Source organism: Phyllostomus hastatus, unplaced genomic scaffold (assembly GCF_019186645.2).
Source record: "Phyllostomus hastatus isolate PE091 unplaced genomic scaffold, TTU_PhHast_1.1 phas_contig_948, whole genome shotgun sequence".
Classification (NCBI taxonomy): domain Eukaryota; kingdom Metazoa; phylum Chordata; class Mammalia; order Chiroptera; family Phyllostomidae; genus Phyllostomus; species Phyllostomus hastatus.
Window position 1 is genome coordinate 11,029,654 of NW_025333993.1, and position 26,225 is coordinate 11,055,878.

Here is a 26,225-nt window from a genome sequence, read left to right on the forward strand (position 1 = left end):
GCTATACCAGCCAGGGTGAGGGGGACAGTTCTTGATGGAAACTGCAGGTGCTTGGAGAAGTGCCCTATCCTTCTTGCCTCAGTAGCAGCCAACCTTGGGGATGGTAGGGAAAGAAAAATAAGTAAAGTTCAAACCTTTTAGTGTTGCTACTTAATTTAGTTTCTTTTGTTGGGAAAGGTTAAGAAAATTCTAGATCAGATGAGGCTTATGCTCTCTCCAATCACCATTGGCAGTGCAGTGAAATCTCAAGGTTTGGGATTTTCCCTCTGCAGGTGCTGCAGGATCATCTGATAAAAGAAACACCCGACTCCCTCAGTGACCCGCAGTAAGTTGTATCTGCGTAACTCCTGTAAGGATTTGTTTTACTTACGGGTCATAACGTGGTCATCTTAACGTAGTGTTTTTAAAGGGGTGTTACATGTAGAGATGAAAATGCCTAATACGGTGTGCTGTGTGCCATGTGCCATTGTAAGAGCGTCTCCTTGCCAATTGTCTTGCTGTTTAAGTTGAATTGTCTGGGAGCCACATATTTGGTTCTTTTTCAAAGAGATACTTTTAGATTTTTCCTACATTCACCTTTTGATGGTCATAGCCAGGGACGTTTTAAGGTCTTGTTGAAAATAGTTGAAAAACTGTCAGTGGTTCTACTGAAAAAGTAGTGAAATGTTCCCTTCACTTTTATTATGTTCTGATCAGACTCTTACGAGTCCATAGGGAAAGCCATCTCAGGTGCATTAACACCCATGCTCCTCTGTGTACCCCCGCCGCGAGCAGGGGGTGCACACTTGCTTCGGCCACGGCTCTCCGTGTACTTTCACCTGGTATTCTGTGGGAGGATGCGACTGAAGTTCTGGGAGTGATCGTATTTTGAGGGGGGTTGGCACAAGAAGAATCGAATAGAGAAATAAAGCAACTTTGGTAGGCACTTAATGATAAAACATTTAAAATAGTGCCAAATATATCGTTTTGCTTACAGTCAATCCTTATACATATTTCTCCTATTTTCAAATAAGAACTGTTCCAGAGGAAGAGAGAGAAGCTAAATTCCACCGGGTCGTAACGTGCTCCTTGTTGGCCCTGAAGAAACTGCTCTGCCTCATCCCAGAGCACGAGCTTGGGTCTCTGGAGGAGAGGTTTCGGTCTCTCCTGTCCCAGAACAAGTTTTGGAAGTATGGAAAGCACAGTGTGCCTCAGGTGGCTTCGTCTTTCTTTTCTAAGACACTTCTCTGAGTCCGTTCTTTTTCTCCTGCTTGCGTCAGTTTATATTTATGCTTTATGTTTATTGTTAATGTTTAAAACTTTACAAATATATCTTCGTGGCGGGACCTCATTGCCCCTCCTTCCGGAATGTTACTGTATTTTCACTTTTGTATTTGTTAGGACTTCAGATTGAGAGTTGAATTGTCATGCTCCATTCCTGGCACCTTGATTGAAATTGTTGGCATGTGCAAGTCTGTTCTCATTGAATGTATTTATTTATTTTTCCTGTTTTGTTTCTGTTTTTGGTTTTCCTTTTAGATCCGCGCTGCTTATTTTGAGTTAGTTTCTGCTTTGTGCCAGCGCATTCCACACTTGATGAGGGACGAAGCATCACGAGTGAGCTCCTCTGTCCTACTCAGCATTGACGACAGTGACCCCATTGTGTGCCCGGCCCTCTGGGAGGCTGTGCTGTATACCCTGACGACTGTTGAGGTAGGTGTGGGAGGTACGCTCAGTGTGTCTGGGAATACCTGTCTTAGAGCCACGATTTTTCAGCCTTTGTCATCTCATGGCACATGTAAACTAATTACTAAAAATCTGCAGCACGTGCCCTGACTGGTGTGGCTCAGTGGATTGAGCACTGGCCTGTGAACCAAAAGGTCACCGGTTCAATTCCCAGTCAGGGTACGTTGGGAGCGCATGAGAGGAAACCAGCTGTTGTTTCTCTCTCACCCTTCCTTCTCCTCTCTCTGAAAGTAAATGAATAAAGTATTTTTTAAAAATCTGTGACACACCAAAAAATGTATTTTTTGCCAATCTGACCAAAAAGTAGGTATAATTTTCCTTCATTCACAGCAGATGGCTACTGTTGTGATGGCTGTTGTCATTTTTTACATTGACTAAGGGAAAAGAGGTCAGTGCCTTTGGCTAAATAGTCAGGCACTGCATGTTTTAAAAATTTTTGGCAGCACATGGGTTGAAAATCGCTATCTTAGAGACTTTTAGGTTATACTGTCTAAAACTTAGCAGAAAAAATGCTTTCTTGGAAATAAAATACTTAATCCAAAACTTGATATAAATCTAACCTGACTGTAAAATGGCAGAGGGTCTTTATTTACTTTCCGTTTAGCTGGTTCTGCGTGTCCCGGTGCGGCCCATTGAAGCAGGCCCCTCGGACTCTCCGGTGTAGGGTCAGTGCTGCTGTCCCTTTAGAAGGCAGCTTTGTGTGAACATTTTAAGTTAGGTAACTATTTCTGGTGACTGTGATCCCAGAAGCCTGTGGGATATGTGATTACTGTATATAATAAATGTCTTATCATTTCAGAGTTTTAGTTTCTTTTTTTTTAAATATATTTTATTGATTATGCTATTACAGTTGTCCCATTATCCTCCTTCATTCCCCTCTGCCCTGCACACCCTCTCCCACCCGCTTCCCCCCTTTTAGTCCATGTCCATGTGTCATAAGTTCTTTAGCTTCTACATTTCCCATACTATTCTTGCCCTCCCCCCGTCTATTTTCTCTCTCCACCATCCATGCTACTTATTCTCTGTACCTTTCCCCCTCTCTCCTCCTCCCACTCCCCTGTTGCTAACCCTCCATGTGATCTCCATTTCTGTGGGTCTGTTCCTGTTCTAGTTGTTTGCTTAGTTTGTTTTTGTTTTTGTTTTAGGTGTGGTTGTTAATAATTGTGAGTTTGCTTTTATTTTCCTATACATGTTTTTTATCTTCTTTTTCTTAGATAAGTCCCTTTAACATTTCAGAAAATAAGGGCTTGGTGTTGATGAACTCCTTTAACTTGACCTTATCTGAGAAGCACTTTATCTGCCCTTCCATCCTAAATGATAGCTTTGCTGGATAGAGCAATCTTGGATGTAGGTCCTTGCCTTTCATGACTTGGAATACTTCTTTCCAGATCCTTCTTGCCTGCAAGGTCTTTTTTGAGAAATCAGCTGACAGTCTGATGGGAACACCTTTGTAGGTGACTGTCTCCTTTTCTCTTGCTGCTTCTAGGATTCTCTCCTTCATTTTTACCTTGGCTAATGTAATTATGATGTGCCTTGGTGTGTTCCTCCTTGGGCCCAACTTCTTTGGGACTCTCTGAGCTTCCTGGACTTCCTGGAAGTCTGTTTCCTTTGCCAGATTGGGGAACTTCTCCTTTATTATTTGTTCAAATAACTTTTCCACTTATTGCTCTTCCTCTTCTCCTTCTGGTACCCCTATAATTCGGATGTTGGAACGTTTCAAGATGTCCTGGAGGTTCCTAAGCCTCTCCTCATTTTTTTGAATTCTTGTTTCTTCATTCTTTTCAGTGTGGTTATTTCTTTCTTCCTTCTGGTCCACTTCGTTGATTTGAGTCCCAGTTTTCTTCCCATAACTATTGGTTCCCTGTGCATTTTCCTTCATTTCACTTAACGGTAGCCTTAATTTTTTCATCTAGTTTGTGACCAAATTTACCCAATTCTGTGAGCATCCTGGTCACCAGTGATTTGAACTGTGCATCTGATAGGCTGGCTGTCTCTCCGTCGCTTAGTTGTATTTGCTGTGGAGCTTTGATCTGTTCTTCCGTTTGAGCCATTTTTTTTGTCTTGTCACGCCTGTTACGTATGAGGGGCGGAGCCTTAAGTGTTCCTCAGGGCGGGGAAACCCAGTGGCTGGGTTGTGACGCTTAATGTGGTAGAGGGGTCCGAGAGGGAACAATGGCACTTGCTCCGCTCTCTGTGGGACTTCAGTCCCTTCCGCTGCTTCCCCCAAGCAAACTGGGCCTTTCTGGTGCTGATTCCTGGGTGGGTGGGCTTGTGTACATTCTAGGACCCCATGGGTCTCTCTGACACACACTCCTGGGTGGCCAGGGGTCTCTCCCTGTGCCTCAGCCCCCACAGGTGTTTTCAGTCAGTGCCCGGAGGCTCTGTTTCCCGGCGCTGGGGCCCTGGGTTGCGCGCAGGGCCTCGCTTCACATTCGCCGCCTCGCTGGGCCTGCGGGTTGCCACCCCTCGGCCCGGGGTCCACCCGCTGCGCTCCAGATTCCTTCCGCGCCTGGTCCCACCGCTCTTTGTGCCGCGAGCCCTCTCCGCCCGGCTGCCCGCCCCCGCCCCCCCGCCGGTCTGGATGAGCGTGACTATTTGAACTCCTCGGTTGTCCGGCTCCCGCACAGCTCAGTTTTCTGTCAGTTCTGGTGGTTACTCTGTTTCTAAATTGTTGCTGTCCCTGTCTTGGTTGTGCGAGGAGGCACAGTGTGTCTACCCACGCCTCCGTCGTAGCCGGAAGTCCCTCTCAGAGTTGTAGTTTCTGGTGGCTGTGAGAGAGGTTAGTCCTATAGGGTAGAATACTTGACTTTTATTTTTGAGACCTGCGTGTCTTCTCAAAAGTGGGTTATGATCTTCATGGTTACAATCTTTTCCCCGGTTAGGACTGCTGGCTTCACGTAAACGCCAGAAAAAGCGTGTTCCCCAAGCTGTCGGCCGTGATGCGTGACGGCGGCCGGGGCCTGGCCCCGGTCATACACCCCAACCTGCTGCCGTTCGTCAGCAAGCTCCCGCAGTCCGTCACCGACCCGAAGCTGGACTTCTTCAGAGACTTCCTCACCTCTCTGGTCGCGGGGTAAGGGGCGCGCCTCGTGGGTCTTTGCAGCCAGGAGATGTTTCTTGTTCTCACAGAGGGGTGGGGTGACATATACATAATTGTCTTTCTTATTTAAATTTCCCCAAAATAGTTTTTTCCTGTTCATTAGACACTTTTCAGGTTTAATTTAGAGAATTAAAATGGAATTTTTTTCTTGGGTGCTTTGAAGGCCTCAGTGCTAGTATACAGCAGGAACTAAGGTGACTACAGTAAGGCCCTCAGGTGGCAGTAGGCCGTTTTCCAAATGAGTTATTTTTTCATATGTTGATACAAATGCGTAAATGCAGAAAACGAACCTATAAAGTTTCTAAAAATTCCACAAACTTACAGAAGTTTGAAGTCACAATTAAAAATTACTTCAGTATTTGTCGAACTTAATAAATAAAAGATACTCAATTTTATTTAGTATTTAAACTTTTTTTCACATTACTTTTTGTTTGGTTAAGTCCTGTCTTTCAGATTTGTAGCTGGATGGGTTCATGAATAGAAAATAAACGTGTTTTCTTCTGTTGACAAATTTTTTAAATAGGATTTTTTTCACAGTTCTTCAAGTTCATGTTATAATTAGGAGATAATTTTATCGTCTGTTCTTCGTTTTTAGTTTAAGAATTTTATTTTTTAGTCTTGGCTGGTGCGGCTCAGTGGATTGGGTGCCCGCCTGTGAACCAAAGGGCCGCTGTTTCCATTCCCGGTCAGGGCACAGGCCTGGGTTTCAGACCAGATCCCCAGTGGGGGCGTGTGAGAGGCAACCACACACTGATGTTTATCTCCCTCTCTTCCTCCCTCCCTTCCCCTCTCTCTAAAAAAATAAATACTGAAAATCTTTAAAAAAAAATAAATGCACATTAAAAAAAAGAATTTTATTTCAAAAGGTTCTCATCTTTTGGTATGATGCCTTTTCCATGACTTTATTTTGGTGTTTCTGAGGTGCTCATATTCTTTTTCATGAAGGAGTAAGCCACAGTGATGTGTTATTTCTTAGGCTATCAACAGAGAGAATCAAAACCAGCCTCTCAGAGTGCTCAGCAGTGATATCTGCGTTTTTTGATTGCTTGCGTTTTATAATGCAACAGAACTTAGGAGAGAAGGAGATTGAAGAAATGCTCATCAGTGATCAGGTATTTATAGTGTAAAAATCACTAGTGTTTTTCACACTGACTGTAAAGAATCAGGTTCATTGTGTCTTGTTGCCATTGCCTTGTAAAGATTCCATACGTGCTAGTATAATTAGTGTAACACAGTAATGACTGAGGACTAGCCTCTGAATGAACAAACCCTGATGGTTTTAGAGTTAAATGCAAAACAGAATTTAGAAGGTGTGGTTTTCGGTCTTTTGCATCACCGTATTTTGCCGTGTACAGTGTGCACCCACGTCTGTGCGCGTCGTACATGTGGGATTGTTACGCCCATCGTTACGCCCCCGGTGTGTGATCATTATACCCGTTGTGTCGTCATTATACCCATGGGTAATGTGCACCCTTACTTTTCCCTCAGAAATTTGGGCAGAAAAGTGAGCACTACACACGGCAACATATCCTAAGTTTAGATACACATACTTGAGTATTTATTACTTCTGAAATATTCAAGCACATATACCCTTTTGTGAACAGTTGTGTTTGGTGGTGCTTAGAATCAGTGATGAGGGTAGGCTCTAGAATATGGCTCCTGTGGTAGGAAATTAATTAATGAAATACAATACCAAATCCTAGTTGTTGCCTCAGATAGTTAACTTCTCTCGTCTTTGTAATTCAAGAAAAAGGATTCTGAATTCTGTGGATCCTCTGTCTTTCATTTCGGCTGAGAAGAAAAAGCAAACTTGAATAACCTCAGAAATTCTGAGAAAAGTATATTATTTGTTAATGACTAATAATCTCGGTCATTTGTATCATAAAAATGAAGTCATTCAAGGGGAATATAGTAAAATCATTACGCTCTTTATATTAATAGGAAAATGATTTATCAGGTTAACTTTTCAGAGTTCTGGAGGGAAATCTTTATTTTTCATTTAAATGTGAACACTTACGTTACACAACTACCTTGTTTATATTTTATCTTCTGGAAACTGAACTGTTCTATTTTACCTTCTCTTTTAGTTGATTCCTGTGATTGATGCAGTTCTCAAAGACCAAAGATTGCAGGATGGGCAACCCTTTGACTGTTTAGCAGAAACTTTAAGTTCTTGGGAAGCCAAAGCAGATATGGAAAAAGATGATGAAACTGCTCACAGCTTGGAGAAAGTGCTCCTGAATTTCTGGGGAAGACTGTCAGAGATCTGTTTTGAGAAAATGAATGAGCCAGAAGCTGATGTTAAGTCTGTTTTGGGTGTATCTAACCTATTACAGGTCCTTCAAAAGCCAAAGGGCTTGTTGAAGTCAAATAAAAAAAAAATTGGTAAGGTCAGGTTTGCTGATGAGATGCCTGAAAGTCATTCAGCGAACGAAAAACACTTCCCCTCAGAAGGCGAGAGCAGTGAGGGCTGGGAACCAGTGGCTGAGCCTCTTCTCTCCCGTGACTGTTCAGACCTTGTATCCCCGCTACGGAAGAAGCCTTTGGAAGACTTAGTCTGCAGACTGGCAGGGATGAGCATTAGTTTTGTCAACGAACAAAAGTCAGAGCAACACCTGAGGTTTCTTTCCACTCTGCTCAGTTCCTTCTCTTCAACCCAAGTATTTAAGACGCTGCTAGGTGATGAAAGGCAGAGCACTGCCAAGTCCAAACCTCCTGAAATAGCCGAGCTTATACAGAAAAACCCTGCAGTGCAGTTTTTGTACCGGAAACTACTCGGTTGGCTAAACGAAGACCAAAGGCAGGATGCTGGTTTCCTGGTGGACATTTTGTACAGTGCCCTCCGTTGCTGTGACGATGACAAGGAAAGAAAAGATGTCTTAGATGATCTGACTGAGGTATTCCTGCTGCGTCTCTTTGAACTGGAATGGCTCACACTGGCACCACGATCACAGACGTGGAGGGGTCTCGTCGGGGGGACGTGTGGATTGTTTCTTGGTGATGAATTTAAGATAAGCAATATAGTGATTGTGAGTTGGGAAGTGTGTGAGACTTCCAGGTCGGTGTTCAGTAAATATGTATGTGGTCGTGACACAAGCTTGGTAGCAAAAGGGGGAGTTGGACCAGCTGAAAAAGTTCTATTTCTGTAGTGGTTACCTGGTTGCTTCATTTACTCGTAAATGTTTACTATTCCTTGCAGTGATTACTTGTGACTCCTTTTCCTCTTCCAGGTGGAGCTGAAGTGGAATTCAGTCCTTCAGGTCATCGAAAAGGTATCTCAGGGATTTTTTTCTTCTCTCTTTTTGTGTTTATGGGTGTGGAAAAATTAAAACCACAGTCATAGTTCTACACGGGGATACAGTCAGATATCTGTGTTAGAGGACTTCCTCATTGCTATCAATTCCCATAATTTGAGAAGATTTTTGGTGCTTGCCTTCTGTAGTATTTCTCAGGTTAGGGATATCAGGGAAGAATGAACAGGCTCTGGAAATCCAGTGTTTCTTCCCTAGCAGGCAACAAAGGGAAAGTTAAACATTTTCATTTTTATTATTTTTTTTCAAATCGTAAGAGAAAGTTTATTTAGAAAACTGCAGAGGTAGAAGTGAGCCAGCTGGGCCGTGTAGGCTCAGGAGACAAATTACAGAGACAGAAGAAAGGCCCTTGCAGCTCCAGAGAGAGAAAGGCAGAGAGGATGTGCTGGGAGGAGGGGGTGGGGGGGGCGGAACAGGACGGATGTAGGCATGCTCCCCAGGGGGAGAACACAGACTTTTTTTTTTTTTTTTTTTTTTAATGAAGGCTGCAGGTTTCTATTCTTATCCTGGTCACTCTTTCTTCCATAGAAATGGATTCAGTGGTTCTAGTTTTGTTGGGAACACGTCAGGAGATGATTGGCCCAGCTCTGGAATATTATACAGGCAGATTAAAGCTCTCCAGTGTTTGATGGCAATGTAACTGGATAAGAAAGTTAATGATGAGAATAATGAAAAGAAATCAAGGGACATAAAAAATGGGAAGGTTAAAAAAGTAGCCTAATTATTTCCTAATGAAGATGTAAATAATATAACAACACATTTCCAACCATAGAAATGTTATGACTACTTAAAATTTTATCTTAGCTTTTTTGTATTATTTTTAAGTTTTACACAGATAACTCTTTAACTTACAATATTTTTTCTTTTAAAATTTTGGCATAAAACACAGCCCGATATTTCCCATCCTGACGCTCCTGCGTGCACAGCCCAGTCGTGGCCACGTGCCCACGGCACTCACTGGCAGCCAGTGTCCAGAGCGTTTTCACCCTGCAGAGCTGAGGCTGTGTCGGCTGAACAGTGACTCTCAGTCTCCTCCAGTGGTTCATTTTCTTACAAAACAAACACACGATATTACTGTTTTTCGATGAGAAATATAACTTATAGGCACATCTTTTGCAGTAGCTTATCCAGTACCTTCCCTCCTTATAGGCAACAGCCAAGCTGCTTAATGCATTTAGAGTCAGTTGAGGGAGTTAAAGGTTGATAAGAAAATGCTCCCTCCATTTCCAGCTTAGAGATGTCTCTGCCATGTGGTTTGGATACATGTGTTTGGGAGACTCCCCCACCAGGGCAGCGTCTGCCGCCCACTTGCCCCTGAGCAGCTAGCTTCCTGTCCTTAAAGCTTCTGTCAGCACAGCACATGGAGAAGTTGAACTTCGTGTCTTGCCAACCTGAGACCCATTTTATTCAGAGGATTATTTTCTGGATTTTGTAGGGTTCTATAAAATAGACTGGTCTTTTTGATAAATTGTATTAGGCAAGCCAATTTTATAGCCATCTAAACTCTAGTTTTTCTCGTGTTCATACAACCTTGTACTTTATGAACAGATCCCTAAAGTTACCTTCTTTAAAAACAAACCTGGATTTTGAATGCAGAAAAGAACCTTAGAGATTTTTTTAGGTTAATCTTCATTTTTCAAATTAGGAAATAGGCCCAGGTTGATTATGAGATTTGTCCAAGGTCGTGAAGTCAGAATAGTGGTAAAGCTTGGGCTAAAATAAAAGCTGTGGTTACCTACAATTTTTTATGTAAAAGGATAAAGTTTTTCAGGCATTACCCAATCCACACTTGGATTGTTTTTTTTTTTTTTCCTAGATTGCTTTGAAATGAACCAAATTGCAAATTCCTTTCTTCTCAAGCCTTAAAACAAAAGAAGCTCTGGGGACGTGGATCAGCATGCTTTGGGGGGTGGATTTACAGTTTTTTTCTTGCTTCTCCACTCCATGAAAATAAACTAGCTGCTGTCACATATCTGGCCCTAGTAACTATTTTAAGGAATTAGTGGAGGTAATAAGACGTACCGTTATTCATATTAAAGCAATTTACCATTATATATTAATTGTGCTTTAATTTTAGCAAAATTAATGAAAAATTGAATATCTATAGAGCATTTTTTTAAAATCTGTCCTCAAAGATCAGCCATTTATTATCGAACAAATCTGCAGAGTTGGTAGCAGGTGTCCAAGAAGTTTTGGACTGTCTCTGCTCTCAAGGAACTTAGAGTCTCATTGGACACAAGACACACACACAGATGAAACATTTAAATAACAATGCAATCCAGTAAGTGTTTTAGAAATTCAGAGAAAATCAGTGATGAGCATGGGCTGGAGAGGTGGGGAGACCTCGTAAAGCAGGTGGGATTTGTACTGATTCTCAAAAACATGGATAGGACTTGAGGAAAGTAGATGAGCAAAGCATGGGGTGTGGTGAGATAGGCTTTGTGGGGACCTCGGAGCTGCCTGCCTCCGCACAAAGAGGAAGGGTGGGGAGGGGAGGGGCACGGGAGGTAAGACTCCAGGCTGATAGCGTTTGTGGTCTTGCTTCTAACCGTTGCTTTACCTGTACGGTTTTAGGCAAGTTCCAGTTCAGAGAAACATGCTTTAGTCATTTCTTGGCTGAAAGGAGACATCCTCGGGGAGAAATTGGTCACCTTGGCAGATCGTCTTTGTGATAAAGGCTTGGAATCCACAGTAACTTTTGAACCTTACTTCTCAGAAAGATGGGCTCTTTTAAGCTTGGTATTATCCCAACATGTTAAAAGTGGTAAGCAAAAATATGACTTGTTTTCAGTGGGGAAGTAATTCTGTCACTTTTGGGGGGATTTCATGCTGCTGAGAATATGACATAATTCACTAAAATATCTTAATTTTGTAAGTACCCTAAATATATATTATCTTTGTGGCATGACTTGGATGACATTTAATATTTTGTATTTTATTCTGAAGGGTTTTGAATTTAGCAAAGCTCTTCACCCTAATTTTATAGAGCATAGCTTTTTAAATTTAATTTAAAACTGCTTTTTTTATGTGAGGCTTTTTTGTGTGTGAGAACATACTGATTTGTTCGTATGGTTTTCTTATGTCTAATATACAAGCACCTTTTTAAAAAATAATATTTCATTTTCAGAGGGTAAGGGAAGGAGAAAGAGAGGGAAGGAAACATCAAAGTGTGGTTGCCTCCATGCACCCCCTACTGGGGATCTGGCCTACAACCCAGGCATGTGCCCTGACTGGGAATCGAACCAGTGACCCCCTGGTTCACAGGCCAACACTCAATCCACTGAGCTACACCAGTCAGGGCAGCACCCTTTTTTTTAAAAATAAGCACAAAGCCTCAAGTTGTAAAAGATTCAAAATTATACTGTTAATATTTTTTTTGTGTTTTGTCTGTGTTTTCTTTTTTTCTAGACTACTTGATAGGAGAAGTGTATGTTGAAAGAATTATTGTTAAACTTCATGAAACTTTATCCAAAGCAAAGAAATTGTCAGAAGCTGAAAATAATGACTCTTCAGTGTCTTTTGTCTGTGATGTGGTCTATGACTATTTTAGCTCAGCAAAAGGATGCTTGCTCATGCCATCATCTGAAGATTTGTTATTAACTCTCTTTCAGCTGTGTGCTCAGAGCAGAGGAAAAACGCATTTGCCAGGTAGTAGCTTACCCTTCAAATGTCTTGCTGGGAATCTCTGGCTCTGACCTTCACAGTGTCAATGCCAAGGCTTTATCAGTTGCATCATATAATGTGTTTGAAAGTTGAAACCATTTTGAGTAAAGGACTCAAATCTTGAACACTTTCTGCTTTAAAAACCAAGTTAAAGATGTATGTAGACATTATGTCTTAAGTTCTTACTTGATATCAAGGAAATAGTTTTGGAACATGCCATATCTTATCTCTTTCCTTGTCTTAAATAGTTAAAAACATTCAATCTTGGTGTATGTCAAAATGAAATTGAGATTGCCTTTTTAGGGACTATATTCTTGCCTTGTGTGTTAATTTAGATATATTTATGAAAGAAATATTTTTAAAATACTCTTGGTAGCCCTCCTCTCCAACCCTTTCTTTAATAATAATGCCTCTATTTAGAAAAGGCATATACTCTTGAGTTGGCCAAAATTGCTAAAATAAAAGACACATTTCTCATTTTCACCAATAACTTCATTGGTTTGGGTATTTTGAATGTGTCAGCTGTCTCCTGTGTGGTAGAATGTTAATTCTTAATTAATGTCCTAATTTGATCGCTGTCCACTTCAGTTGGCCTGCCCGACCGTGGAGCGTCGTACAGCAAGAAATCTCTAGCACCGAACATTGCAGATCACTTCTGACATGTTCAGTCAGTCACAGCACCCTCTCCATACACTGCACTAATTATTTTTTGCATTTCAGTTGCGTTTTTTAGATTTTATTTATTTTTTTAGAGGGGAAGGGTAGGAGAAAGAGGGAGAGAAACATCAATGTGTGGTTGCCTCTCGCATGGGGCTTGGCCCACAGCCCAGGCTTGTGTCCTGACAGGGAATTGAACCGGCGACCCTTTGGTTCACAGCCCACACTCAATCCACTGAGCTACACCAGACAGGGCTCAGTTGCATTTTTACCTTCCTTGAAATAATAAAGCGTAATATGCCAAAAATGTTGCATCTCTTGTTCCATGTTAAATATTAAAATAGCTGTACAGATACTCACCAATTTTGATGTTTCTTTTAAATGCACATTGATATGGCAACTGTCACAATACAGTCTAACAAATTGTTTGGAATGAAGTTACAGACAACTAAGCACTACTAGAGCCATCTTAAGGAAAAAAACAAATGAACCTTTTGGCCAACCCAATATTTTTCACGTCTCCAAAAGGACGGCTTTAATCTTACTATTGGATTTTTGTTTTCTTTTTGAATGTTTCCTTAATAATGTGAGAGCGGCAATGAATTCTTTTAGATATTTTGTAATGATTATAATTACTGTTGATGTCTCGATTTTAGACATTCTCATCTGCAAACTGAAAAACACCTGGCTCTCAGGCATGAGTGTGCTGGTTCATCAGACGGGCTGCGCAGGCCTGCAGAGTGCCTTCCTGCGCTCATCTGCTCTGTGGCTGAAGGGCCAGGTCCAGTCTTCACCTTTGGATATCCCAAGGTAACCATTTTGTGCTCTGCTGCACGGTATTTCTTAATACGTGATCACGTTCCTTAAATAAGACTCCATAATTAGTGTGAGTGCCTGTGGAAAAGGGCTTGTTACGTGAGAACTCAGTGGGATTCCTACCAAGATTTTTCCAGGATTTGTTTTAAACTCACTGAGCTGAGGACAACTGTCACAGCAGACCTGCTGCCCTCCTGCCTCACGCACGGTCAGCAAGGGGCCGCTGCTGCTCTTCTGCATCTCGCCTGGGGTGGCCTGCAGCCCCCGCCTCTCCTGGCCAGCGCGCACAGCGACTGCTCTGTGTCGCTCCTCTTTTGGGGTCTGACAGCCCCTGTCTTCAGGTGTGTGAGTTGCAGATGCGTTTCGCGTCTCACACCCAGTCCACACGTGAGAGGAGAATGAAGCAGATGTACCCAGAGGCTCGGGAGTTGAATCTCATCTGTTTCTGATCACCGTGCTCATTTTGTGGAACATGGGAGCTGTATTTCAGAAATACCTGATCAGAAATAGGTCAGATCCCCTTGGCGCTGAGATGGAAGTAGCACCTTCTTTTCAAATTGTAAATGTGGGATGCGAGCCCCATGTGACTGTGTGTGTTGGTGAGGGGGAAGATGAGGCATGGCAAAGCCACTCAGAGTTACTTTTGTCTTTTTGTTCAGGTAAGCTGTTACCTGCCACAGGGCATTCAGTGTGTACCAAGGTGTCATAACAGTACGTTCTTTGCGTTGTTTTAGTCTTCAGGGCCTTTTATCTACTGTGGATGATTTGCTCAATAAGCTTCTGGAGAGTGAAGACACCTCCCTCCTGGGAGTTTATATTGCAGGTGTCATGCCAGACAGCGGAGAGTGGGAGACGATGAGACAGTCCCTCCCTATGCAGGTAGGTTTGAGGTGGGAGAGCGTGCATCTCATTCTGATGTTTGGGTTCCATGGAAGGTTAAATATTTCTATTTATTTTTGGTGAAGAAAAATAAGAGAAGTAAGTATCTTACTTCGCCCTGATGCCTCTGAGTGCTCCTCTGTGTGTTTGCTGTTTGCGTGGCCCCGGCCGGCACTGGGCCGCAGCTGTGGTGTAGGTGAGGTCCATGGGCACCTGTAGGGAGTGTGCACGTGAAGGTTTCTCATGCGGAACCCAAGCTTCAGGCTTCTGTGGCTGTGCCAATAAACCAGTAATAAACTCATTCTTACAGTGACTTCAAAAACAATTAGAAGAGGCTCTAGTAACTGTGTTTTTGCACCCTGTCTTAGCTGTGCAGTTGGTGGCAGACAGAATGTCTGATGGTGGTCTACCCGCTTTGTCGTTCTGCAGTGGCTGCACAGACCTCTGTTAGAAGGAAGACTGAGTTTGAATTATGACTGTTGCACAACAGATGTTGAACAACAAGATACAAAGACACTTCCTAGCCATTTGTGTACTTCAGCATTACTGAGCAAAATGATAATAGTTGCACTGAAAAAGGAAATAGTCCTAGAAAATAATGAGCTCGAGAAAATAAGTAAGTATGTAAGCATTTAATGTAATATATATATGAATTTTGAAAGAATTTTGAAATACTTTTGATTATACTGTTACAGGACAGACGGGGGGTGAGTGATATATTATTGCCAAAAAGACCCCCTTTTTCTTTCTCCGGGGGTTCCCTTCCCTATACTAGGTTCACTTTGCCCACCGCCAGAGGAAAGACGTCTCTCAGTGCCAGAGATTGGTGAAAAGGAAGAGAATTATTTATCTAAAAGTTATACAGACTTAGAATAATGACTTAATGTCTTCATTAAAATACTAAAGTTCTCTAGAATACCCACAAACACACACAGTCCTTCTCTCCTTTGCCCAGGCAGGGGCACCATATCTCAAGGAGAGAAGTAGAAGTCCGTGGTTCAGGCTTCCAGCACCATCAGCTGTGTCGCCACCACGATCTCCAGTTAATCCGAAGCCATGTGGCACCTTCTCATGGCCCGCCAGCAAGAGTCCTTTTACCCCTTTTCTTCCAGGCAAAGTCTCTCCTGCTGCCTAAGCCACGTGGCAAAAGGGAGCACCCTAGAGCTGCGAGGTCCTAACTCTTGCCCAGGCTGCATGGTCCTGACCTGTATGGCTGCCGTGCCTGGGTTTAAATCCTGGCGCCAGTCTTCCTCTGCAGCCCCATTTCTGACTCCTCCCACGATCACTTCTATCTGCCAGCATTCCCATATTCTTCCAGCTTCACTGGGCTGCCATAGTAAGTCCAGGCAGGTGTGGCCCTGTGGTGTGGAGCCAGTCATCTCCAAGCTCTCAACGCAGGCCCTGTAACCAAGGGGGAGTTGCTTCCCAGTTATATCCTGGGTGGAAGTCACTCCCATCCCCCTGGCTCAAAGCCTGGCCACAGCTATTTAACATATCTGTGAAACCAGTTAAAGGCTGTAGATATATTAAACGATCATGCCAGGGGTTAGCTGCAAAGATGTTGCTATGCAAAACAGCTCTCAAGGATCCTGCTCATGCGTCCCATCCCCCAGCTCAGGCTGGTGGGGGGTGAGGACATCATATATATTTTTTCCTCTAGTATTTCCTGAACACCCTGAGTTTCGGACCTGAGTTCAAATTCCCATTTGGTCACCCTCCCCCAGCCCTGGCTGCACCCTGTTACAATATTGCAGTTTAAAGAATCAAGAAGTTGCAGCTCCTATTTACCATGTTAGTGATGAGAAACTTCAGGTTACTTAAATGATGAATGTTAAATTGTAAATCGGATGGAAGCATACTGAAATCTTGCTACAACCTTGTCGGGTGTCCAGTAGATGGTGGCGTGAGGTCCCGTTGTCAGACTGGGTCACGTCCGTGTGAGCAGACCCCGTGTCCCGTAACTGAGGAGGGAGTGTGGGCTTCATCCAGGAGTCCGAATGTTTCGTTAGGGTTTGGGCCACCGCCTGTGTCTGCTGGGCGAGTGGGGGCTGGAACGGCGTGGAGCTGCGGGCAGCAGCGTGGGCAGCGCAGGCGGCGTCCGAAGGGGAGGGTGTGTGCAGTCCCCGTGGTGGCGGTCTGGTGTGTGGGCCCTCAGGGTTGGCAGTCCCCGGTGTGGGAGGACGTGGGGCCCTGTGGTCGGCCAGCTCCACAGGCTTCTCCCGGGCAGGGCCAGGCACCCCCGGCTGTGCTGCTGGCAGAGCGAGTCTGTCCGACAGCCGGAGTGGAAAGCAGAGTCTCATTTCTCCAGTGTCTTACACGTGTTACTGATTCCAAACGGACAACATTGTGTATTTAATCTTCTCGTCGATACTATCAGTTAGATATCACTGTTTTTATCCTGACTCGCTTAGAATTACTTAACTTGGAAAGGGTAGGGTTAGATTTTAAACCAGGTCTCAAATCTTCTGACTTCAAAATCCAAACCATGCATGGATTTATAAAAGAGTTGTGACTAAATGTATATTAAAATGTTAAGAGCCTCTGACATTCCTGGTTTTATGAAAGATGCTTGGCCATTTAATTCTCACGGCAGTCACGGGCGGACTGTCCTGTCCTCACCGGTGACTATGTGTGCAGCTCCTTGAGGACAGACGTCTGCCGCGGGACCGTGCCCTCTTCACGGCCTCCTGCCCCTCCTGCCGTCTTCCGTCTCGGGGCGGAGCTTCTTGTCTCAGGCCTCGCACCCCTTCGTTGTCTGTCCCGTGTGTGCCTTCTTGCCACTGAGACCAAAATAGTGGGAAGATTCTTCCCCTGTCTCTGGTCATTCAGGTCCTTGTCACATGCTCACCTAATCAGAAAAGGAACCAAGGAAGACTTGGTAAAGGAGTGGTGTCTGGTGTCAGGCAGGTGTTCTCAGTTGTCAGTCTTTTGACAGTCTCCAAGCAGGTCGGAGGTCAGTTCCCAGAGGTCGGGGAAGAGGAGACAGGGCGGGCCGGAGCCTGGAGTCGGGCAGAGGGGAGGAGCCCGTGCCGCAGCCCTGCTAACTGCGCCCTCCTCTCAGCCGCAGAGCTTCTCTACTCCCTGCAGTGGTGCGCGGAGTTGGACAACCCGCCGGCCGTCCTCACTGGGTTTCAGGAAATGCTTGAGAAAATGAACATTACGTACGATGACTTGTGTGGACTTGGTAATACCTCCGACCTTTTGCACCTGCTATTTAACAGGTAAAACTCCCTTTCAAATTCCATTTTTAAATGAGCATTTTACTACTTTATAGCTTTGTTTCTTTAAAATGTAAGCCTTCTTCATGCTAATTCTTCAGTCAGAAGGCTGATCTAAATCTGAATTCTTAATGATAAATTCTTTGTGGGTACTAAGTACTTGATTTTATTTTTCTGGGGAGATATCTGGACTTTGTGTTACTAAATTCATAAGCATGTTCAAGGGGCAGATGATGAAAGGAACAGAGCTGGTAGACATGGCTTTGACTTGTCATCTGTGACCCACTCCCCACCCCTGTGGAGATCAGCCTGTATCCTGCACACTGTCCCTGCTGTGTCTGGCTGCAAGAACCACAGGCCCTCTCCCCTAGATGAGGAAGTAGGTGTGAAAACAGGCCATCATGGAGATGGTCGCAGTGAGAGTTTCCGAGGTGGAAATCACTGGGTGGGACTGCCCTTTCTTAGAAGAGTCCAGGGTCTGGGCCCCGGCTGAACAAGTCTTCCTCTCTGGTGCTGTCGCACCCAGCAGCTGCCCAGAGCCCACTGCTGCAATAGCCCCGTGGCCTCTGCGACTTCGGGCCTGGTCTTCAAGCTCAGGGCTGTGGTGCGCCCAGTCCCTCTAGTCCTGGGGGCAGAAGTCCTGTGTGAGGCCGACACCCTCACAGGGCGGTGGATTCCACTCTGTCACAGGAATCCAGGGAAACAGTTTAGAAATCATAGGTAGTTTCAGAATGGATTTTTTCCTTCATTTTTTAGATCCATGGAACACGGCACTCTGTGGTCTCTTATTATTGCTAAATTGATCCTTTCCCAAAGCATTTCATCTGATGAAGTAAAACGGCATTATGAGGAAAAAGAAAGGTATAATTACTTAAAGCTTTCACTTTGCAATTTACTGTGTTTGGACAGCTTGGCAACCTCCAACTAACCAATACTTTCTAATGAATTGAGCAAACGAGGTCTAGGAGATGAAATTTAGTTAAAGGAAATGAGAAAGACTGAAAATAATTTGAGTTGTTTTAGGTTTGGAACATATATTTTTGTGATGAGCATTTTTAACTTTATAACGTTTTGTTGTAGAATTTCATACTGGTTTTAAACAAGTAGTGTTTCATAAACTTATTCTCTTTTCCCCCAAAATCTCTCTCGTGGATCTTTCTGTTACTTTCCATCCCTGACTCCCTTCATCACCACATTGTTTGCTCCGTGGAGAGTGCTCCACTTTTCTCTTATAGGGGTCATCCTAGTGAGTGTGTTCTGGAAATGCAGTGAACGTGTTCTTCATCCAGAGAAACACCCTGTGGTTAGGCGTGCGCCAGGCCCGCGGAGGCCGGTCATGCTGGAGAGGCCGAGGGTCCAGAGTGAGCGCTCAGCTGAAAGCCACCGAGAGGCATCTTGAGTTGATTGATTTGCCAGGAAGCATTCGAGAATGACATGTTTATGTTCTGGCACAGTAGATTTGTAAATTTCTAAATTTCAGTTTTAAGAATCTTATTTAAAACTTTAAAAAGCATATTATTTTGAGATAGAGATTCACATGCAAATGTAAGAAATAATACAAAAAGATTCCCTATGTCTCGCATTTAGTTTCCACTTGGGCACAACCTCAGCTCAGTTTCACATCCAGAGAATGGCAGTGACACAGTGTATCGGTCAGGGTCATGTGCGGTCATTTGCGTGTGACCACGAACCACCAGGCTTCAGACAGAGAACAGCTTTGGCCGTAAGCATCGCCCATGTTGCGTGTCACACCCACAGCCACCTCCCTTCGCCCTGTTTCCTCGCCTCTGGCAGCCACTACCCTGTTCTCCTCCTCCCTCATCGCCTCGCCCAGGAGTGTGGTATCAGTGAGATCGTACAGTATATGGTCTTTTGATGCTAGTTATTTTGTTCATCATAATTTAAAATTTTTCTAATTATAAAAGTAATGAGGAATTTATTCAAGAACTGTTTGAACTGATTACTACTGAAATGGATAAATGCTTGACGTGCAAAAATCAATAACTTTCTTATTTATCAGTAATAATGAATTGAAAAATGTCACAGGAAAAAAGATTTCATTACAAATAACTAGACTATAAATACCTACAAATAAATTTAATAAAAAGCATAATTGTAAAACAGTAAAGATTACAAAAGACAGTAGGAAGATATTAATCTATAATTTCACTGGAATCACAATAAAAATTTCAGCAACATTATTTGAAAAAGTTGACATACTATTGTAAACATAGTGTGCATTTGAAAGGGAAACGCTTAAGAATGGCTAGGAAATCTCTGAAAGACAAAAAGCAAACAGAACTTGCCCAGCTGCACACAGTCGTCAAGCTGTGTGAGAACGGCGAGTGGGCAAACCAGTGGAGCCGAGCGCGGAGCCCAGGAACCAACCCGCACCCGCACGAGAGTTGCATGTCCGGTATAGCTGACCTTTCAGATCAGTGAAGAGAGTCCGTAATAAATGAGGTTAGGAAAATTGGGTACGTGGTTTAAAAATACAGCGAAAGCCCTGGCTGGCATAGCTCAGTGGATTGAGCGCAGGCTGCGAACCAAAGTGTCACAGGTTCGATTCCCAGTCAGGGCACACGCCTGGGTTGCAGGCCACGGCCCCCAGCAACCACACATGGATGTTTAAAAATACAGCGAGACCCCTTCCTGACATTATGCATAAACATGAAGTGCAGGTGGAAGCTAAATGTAAAGAACAGACCTGTGAAGTTTTAGGGAAATAAGAGACTGGATTATCTTGCGTGGAGATCCTCTTAAGTAAGGCACAAAACCTAGAATCCATTAAAGAAATGATAGACATTTGATTATTTTAAAAACGAAAGCTCCTAGCAACCCAACTGTCTGTCACATGAGCAGACAAAACACAGCGCACGTACGACGGAGGGTTGTTCCGCCTTGAAGAGAAGGCTCGGGCACCTCCTCCGCATAGGTGCCCCTTGAGGACGTGGTGGTGCGTGAAGGAAACCAGGCACAAAGAGACAAACCCTGTGTGATCCCACGAATTTGAGGGACCTCGCTTAATCAAATTCATAGAGAAAGAAAGTAGACAGGGGCTGTCGGGGGCGGGGGGGCCGTTTCTGGTTATTGGCTAGAGTTTCAGTTTTGTGAATGAAAGTTCTGGACTGTGTTTGCCCAGCAGTGTGAGTGTGTGTAACGCTGCTGGACTATACACTTAGAAATAATTAACATGAAAGAAAGATTTCATTATGTGTGTTTTACCACAATGAAATAAATACTTTAAAAAGAGAAAACCATGACAAAAATATAGTAAACAAAGTTAAAGGCCCAGTGACAAAATGGAAGAACACATTTGCAAATTAACAAAGAATTAATGTCCATAATATATCAGTACCTTCTATTAATCACTAAAACAATCCGAATTGAAAAATGTGTCAAGGACTTGAACAGGTCATTCGCAGATAAAATGTAAAATATGAAAGGATTTGCCTTATCAGTAATGATGGTCAAGTAAAGCGTATCTGACATATTGCCAGGGATTTAAAAGTCTCATTAAGTGTACAGAAAAACAGTGATGTGTACATTCTGTGAAACTTTAAATGGGTTGCAGTTTTTTGGAAAGCAATTTGAAATTCAAAATATAGTGCATTCAGATCCTTTGATCTTGCAGTCGCACATCTGGGGATCGAGACTCTCGAGAGGTGTTTGCACTTGTGCTCTGGCACGTTGCAGCCTTGTTCCCCAGAGCAGAAGGTTGGGGAATGAAACCTAAATGTCCACTAGCAGAGAAATAGTTAAATTATGATACACCCATCATCTGGAATATTTGTGTTTGTAATTTTATAGCTGTAAAGTATCGGTACAGAAAATAATTTATACCTATATGTTCTGACACAGAAAAATCTACAAAGTATGTAAGTGACAATAACAACTTACATGCTTCGTGTTTCAGTAGAAAAGTGGCAGAAAACAGTATGTCTAGTGTGACGTGATTGTGTAAATGATCCCAGTTCTCTGTCTACACACACAACGAATATCAGCTCGTAGAAAGGACACACAAATGGCACTGTGCAAACTGACTCAGTGGACTCTTTAGAAAACTTAACTATGTGTTACGTGTATAACACAAAATAATCATAAGTGGGAGAAAGTTAAATATGCTTATTTTAAAAATTAGAGATGTGTTAGAAAGAAGCAGCAAAAAATAATTATTTGTAGTTCATCTAAAATCAGCAGTCATCAATCTCTTCACATAGTTTCTTTTATTTTTTCTATATAATTATTTTATATAGTGGAATGACTAACCCTTTGGAAATAATCTGAATAAGGAATTATCTGAAATAACTGCATATTTAGGATGAGTGTAATTCATAGCTTTTCTTTTTTTGAACAGCTTCTTCCCACTGACAGAAGGGAATATGCACACTATTCAAAGTCTCTGTCCATTTCTGTCAGAAGAAGACAAGAGAGAACTGGTTGCTCACTGTATACCTGCCCTTTTGGTCTGGACCAAGGAAGATCTTTACAGTGTAAATGGTTAGTTCCTTGATGATAAATAGTCTATTCATTTAATTATTGCTTAAGATGAACGAAGCGTCTTTTAACATCTGAATCCAAATCTAGGAGTTAAAATTAAGTTGAATTAAGTTATAGCTGATCTGTTCCTGGTTTATACGTGTGCTGAGTAACAAGCTGACAGTCAGCAGGATGAGTGTCTTTGGAGAGTGCCCATCACCATGTTGTAGGACAGGAACACTGCAGTCTTCAGGGAGGGTTTACAACCACAAATATCCTCTTTCTAATCATTTCCTTTTCATCTGTAGCTTTTAAAAAAAAAATCCTCTCCCTCGGACATGCGGGGAGAAAGAGGGAAAGAAACGTCAGTTGTTAGCCTCTCATACGGGCCCCAAACAAGGGCTGAACCCGCTATTCCAGGCATGTGCCCTCACCAGGAATTGAACCCACAACCTTTTGGTTTCTGGGCAACACTCCAGCCAGCTGAGCTGAACCATCCAGAGCCTGTCTGTAGCTTTTTAAGCTGTGCCTCCTCTCTCTCTTCCTAGTCAGCCAGTGATTGAACACAAAGTCAAATGAGGGAATAGCTTTTGTATTTTAAACTTGTTTGGACACCTTTCTATCTGTTAGTTCATCTGTTTATTAATTTAATAAACTCTATGGAATACGGGCTGTGTGTCAGCCTCTTTTGTAGAGAAGACAGACAGAAAATTATGTCGTGTGATAGATAAATGATGTAACCTCTGTGTGGAAATGGCAGAAAAGGAGTTCTCGACTCTGCTTTGAGTGTCTGGCAATTTCACAAAGAGAAATGTTTCAGCTGAGTGTTCATTTTCCATAGGGCCTTAGTTTGGGAAGGACAGAGTGCAGATAGCTCAGTTTAGCCCACGAAGGTGGGTTCTGAGACGGAAAGAAACAGACCCTAAGGCCTAGTTTGTGGCTGAGTTTGGACTTGGAGCTGTCAGAGCTGTTGGCCTGTGTCAGGTAGGAAAGCACACAGATCCCTCAGAAAGCGCATATTGACCACCGCTGGGGTGGGCACAAGAAGTGAGATGGGAGGAGACGGCTGTGTAGGAAGCTACTGGAGTAGTCCCAGAGACAAAGAGAGCTTAAATCAAGGCATAGATGAAAGAGAGGGTATGGAGATGCAAGAGATTTCAGACATAGAGTTGAAGGGGCTCTGGGATTATGTCCCGTATGGGGGAGATGGAAGCACCACTGGCCCTTGTAGAAAATCCATTAGGACATCTGAGGGTTAGGAGAATGGGGAAGGCGTATGCAGGGAGCTGATGCTACTTTTTAAATGCATGAGATGGAGATGCCTGTGGAATAATAAGTATTCAGATGGAGACTTCCAGGAAGCTGCAAGCCACTGACTGGGTAGCAGCAGTCCAGCCACCGAAGGCCACGGGGGCGTGGGTGGCATGAAGTCTGTAAATGAGGGTGAGCTTGTTCAGACACACTGCCAAGAGAACACCAGTACGGAATTAAAGGATGGGGGAGGCAGGGTGGAGACTTGAGAATAAGGACAAAAATTAAAGAGAAGCAAAGGAGAACTTTCAGGTAGTGCACACCGCCTGTGTTAAATGCCACAGAAGGTCGAATAAAATTAGGGACCAAGAGTGTAGGTTGGTGTTGTGGAGAGACTCGTTCTGAAAAGGTGCGGGCGGACCGCCTGTTTCAAGGGTTTGGTGAGAAGGTGGGAGCTGGAGGCAGTGACAAGGTCAAAGGGAAAGTACATGTGGGGAGGAGGAGGGATAGAAAATGGAGAGAGCCTGGCTGGCATAGCTCAGTGGATTGAGTGCGGGCTGGGAACTAAAGTGTCCCAGGTTCGATTCCCAGCCAGGGTATATTCCTGGGTTGCAGGCCATGACCTGGGGGTCATGAGAGACATCACATTGATGTCTCTCTCCCTCTCTCTCTCTCTCTCCCCTCCCTTCCCTCCCTAAAAATGGATGAATAAAATCTTTAAAAAAAAAAAAAGAAAGAAAATGGAGAGAACAATTGGGCAAGTTCCCAGGAGCAGAGGGGGAGGCGAGAGGGTGGGGTCTTGAGCACCATTGGAAGATGTCAGCCTCCTGGGTGGTGGCTCTCCTCTGAGATGAGGTCAGGCGGGGGTGTGCAGATGCCAGTACAGGGTTGGGACCCTGGTGTGATCCTGACTGACGCGCTTCAGTCTCTTCAGCCTGGGCTGGAACGACGGTAGAAGCTGCGCCATCAGCAAGCATGGGAGGCATTGCCACACTGACACCCCGGGCCACCCGTGCCAACAGTAATTTTCTGGGCGGTTCTGCAGCAGGAAGCAGTTGACCCAAGTGCACAGAGGAGAGGGGCACCTGGTGGGAGCAGGTGATGTCTCCAGTACAGGCTGCACCCAGAACGGCAGAGAGGTGGGGGCAGGGGTGGATGGCAGTGCCCCTGCCTGGAAGGTGTGCAGGCCCGGCAGGGGGGGCACTGAAGGAGGACAGATGTTTCTGATGTTTGACAACCAGATTTGCTCTTTCAGCCCAACCAATGAGACAGAATTAGTTATTTCTGCTTATGCAGGGGAGGGCATGAGTAGGTTTACAGTTGTGAGTATGTGAAACAGTTTATTCTTGTATTATTATTATTATTGTCTTTTCCATACAAACAACTGTAAACTACCTTTGCCTACCCTGTACCATGAATCTCTTCTATTTTGCGAGCCAGATTTAAAAAAAAAAAAAAAACACCTTTCTCTGCCTCTAAAGGAAGAGTAAAGGCATTACACAGCCAGCCCTTGAACAGTATGGATTTGAGCTGCGTGGGTCCTCTCTTGCACAGGTTTTTTTCAGCACAGGTCCGGTTTCCCCTGCGTGCACCCAGTGTTGTCTTTCTGCAGTGGGGAACCTGCAATGCAGAGGGCCTGACTACACGTTGTTCCAGGCGATTTTGTATGCGGGAGTTGAGCGTCTACAGATTTTGGTGTCATGGAGTGGGGTGTCTTGGAACCAGTTCCCCACAGATTCGGAGGGATGATGGAAGTTTTGGGAGAGGCAAAAGTTACATGCAGATTTTCAGCTGCATGGGGATTGGCACTTCTGACACCCTTTCAACCCCTGGAACTTCTCAAGAGAGTGCTAATCTCTGTGAAAGTCGACTTTTTTAGTAGCAGTACAATTAAAAAAATTTTTTTAAAGATTTTACTTATTTACTTTTATAGAGAGGGAAAGGGAGGGAGAAAGAGAGGTAAACAGCAATGTGCAAGAGATACATTAATCAACCGATTTGAAATCAAATAGGTTGAATTCAAATCGGTTGATCAATGGGGACCCGGCCTGCAACCCAGGCATGTGCCCTGACTGGGAACTGAACCAGTGACCCTTTGGTTCACAGGCAGTCCACTGACCCATACCAGCAAGGGCAAAATTTTTTAATTTTGAATTTTGAATTTTTTATAGGAGGTTTTGGACATCTTGCCATTTTAAATTCTTGTCTGCAAACCAGAAGCATAGATGATGCAGAGGTATTACATGGTATACTGAGAATCCTGATATGCTGGAAGGTAGACTATGAAGATCTTTTTCTTCTCAGTTGGTAGGTGATACTTTATACTATGTTTGCCTCCCTGTATACAATCTGGACATAGAATATGTATTTTATAGTCACAGCTTTGTAAGTAATAGGATGGTAGACACCTAAGTCACTCTTTTATAAGAATATAAGATTTAAAATAGAATATTTCTAAGAGACTGTCTGTATAATTCTTTCATGCTTTTTTGTTTACTTTGCTTTTGTCTCTATCCCAGTAATCTGTCTGAAGTGAGTCCAGAGGTCCTGTCAGTGAACATAGAAATCATGCGGTTCCTCTCCCTGTTCGTCAAGTGCTGCTACCCTCCACTGTCTGAGAACGAGTGGGACTTTGTCCTGTGCTGCATGCTGGCCTGGCTTGAGGTAGGGTCACCTGGCATCCTGTGGGTCTCCATGCGGCTCTCGGTCCGGAACGGTCAACCAGTCGTGTTACCCAGTGGTTGTCATCAGCGCCTTTGTGGCTGTGTGCTCCTCGCCCTCTGCAATTTCACTGACAGTGAAACGATAGCTTTGATGTCGGCCAGTGTCATTCGGTGACCAGGCTCCTAGCTGCTGTCGGACGGTTCTCCCCATTGGCTCAGGTTAATGGAATAGCTGCCGCACAGCCCTTGCTGGTTTCGTCTTTCCGTGGCCAGCCTTTTGGACTTTCTGATTCTCACTGTTCTTGAGGCCCAGGTGTCACTGTTGCCAGAGTAACCCTCAAAGGCCAAACGGGTTTACAGGGAACCAGTGTGGTCCTGGCCCAGAGCAGCCGGTTGCATCCCTGCTGTGGGCTCCCTTGCAGCACACTGGGCGGGGTGGATCAGCCTGGATCTCGGCTCCGCC

The 26,225-nt window shown here is 43.9% G+C and overlaps 1 protein-coding gene across 1 annotated transcript in view; it reads left to right on the forward strand.

Annotated features, from left to right (window-relative positions):
- Positions 1-26,225, forward strand: part of LTN1 (listerin E3 ubiquitin protein ligase 1) — a 51,132-nt gene that overhangs the window by 6,958 nt on the left and 17,949 nt on the right. The window contains exons 5-21 of the mRNA XM_045852457.1: positions 273-325; positions 1,014-1,194; positions 1,519-1,692; positions 4,608-4,798; positions 5,802-5,937; positions 6,913-7,722; positions 8,056-8,097; positions 10,711-10,900; positions 11,545-11,784; positions 13,113-13,266; positions 14,007-14,151; positions 14,581-14,767; positions 17,213-17,372; positions 18,126-18,230; positions 21,727-21,869; positions 25,271-25,406; positions 25,619-25,763. Of these exons, the coding sequence (XP_045708413.1) occupies positions 273-325; positions 1,014-1,194; positions 1,519-1,692; positions 4,608-4,798; positions 5,802-5,937; positions 6,913-7,722; positions 8,056-8,097; positions 10,711-10,900; positions 11,545-11,784; positions 13,113-13,266; positions 14,007-14,151; positions 14,581-14,767; positions 17,213-17,372; positions 18,126-18,230; positions 21,727-21,869; positions 25,271-25,406; positions 25,619-25,763 (3,192 nt within the window). The remainder of the gene's footprint in view (positions 1-272; positions 326-1,013; positions 1,195-1,518; positions 1,693-4,607; positions 4,799-5,801; positions 5,938-6,912; positions 7,723-8,055; positions 8,098-10,710; positions 10,901-11,544; positions 11,785-13,112; positions 13,267-14,006; positions 14,152-14,580; positions 14,768-17,212; positions 17,373-18,125; positions 18,231-21,726; positions 21,870-25,270; positions 25,407-25,618; positions 25,764-26,225) is intronic.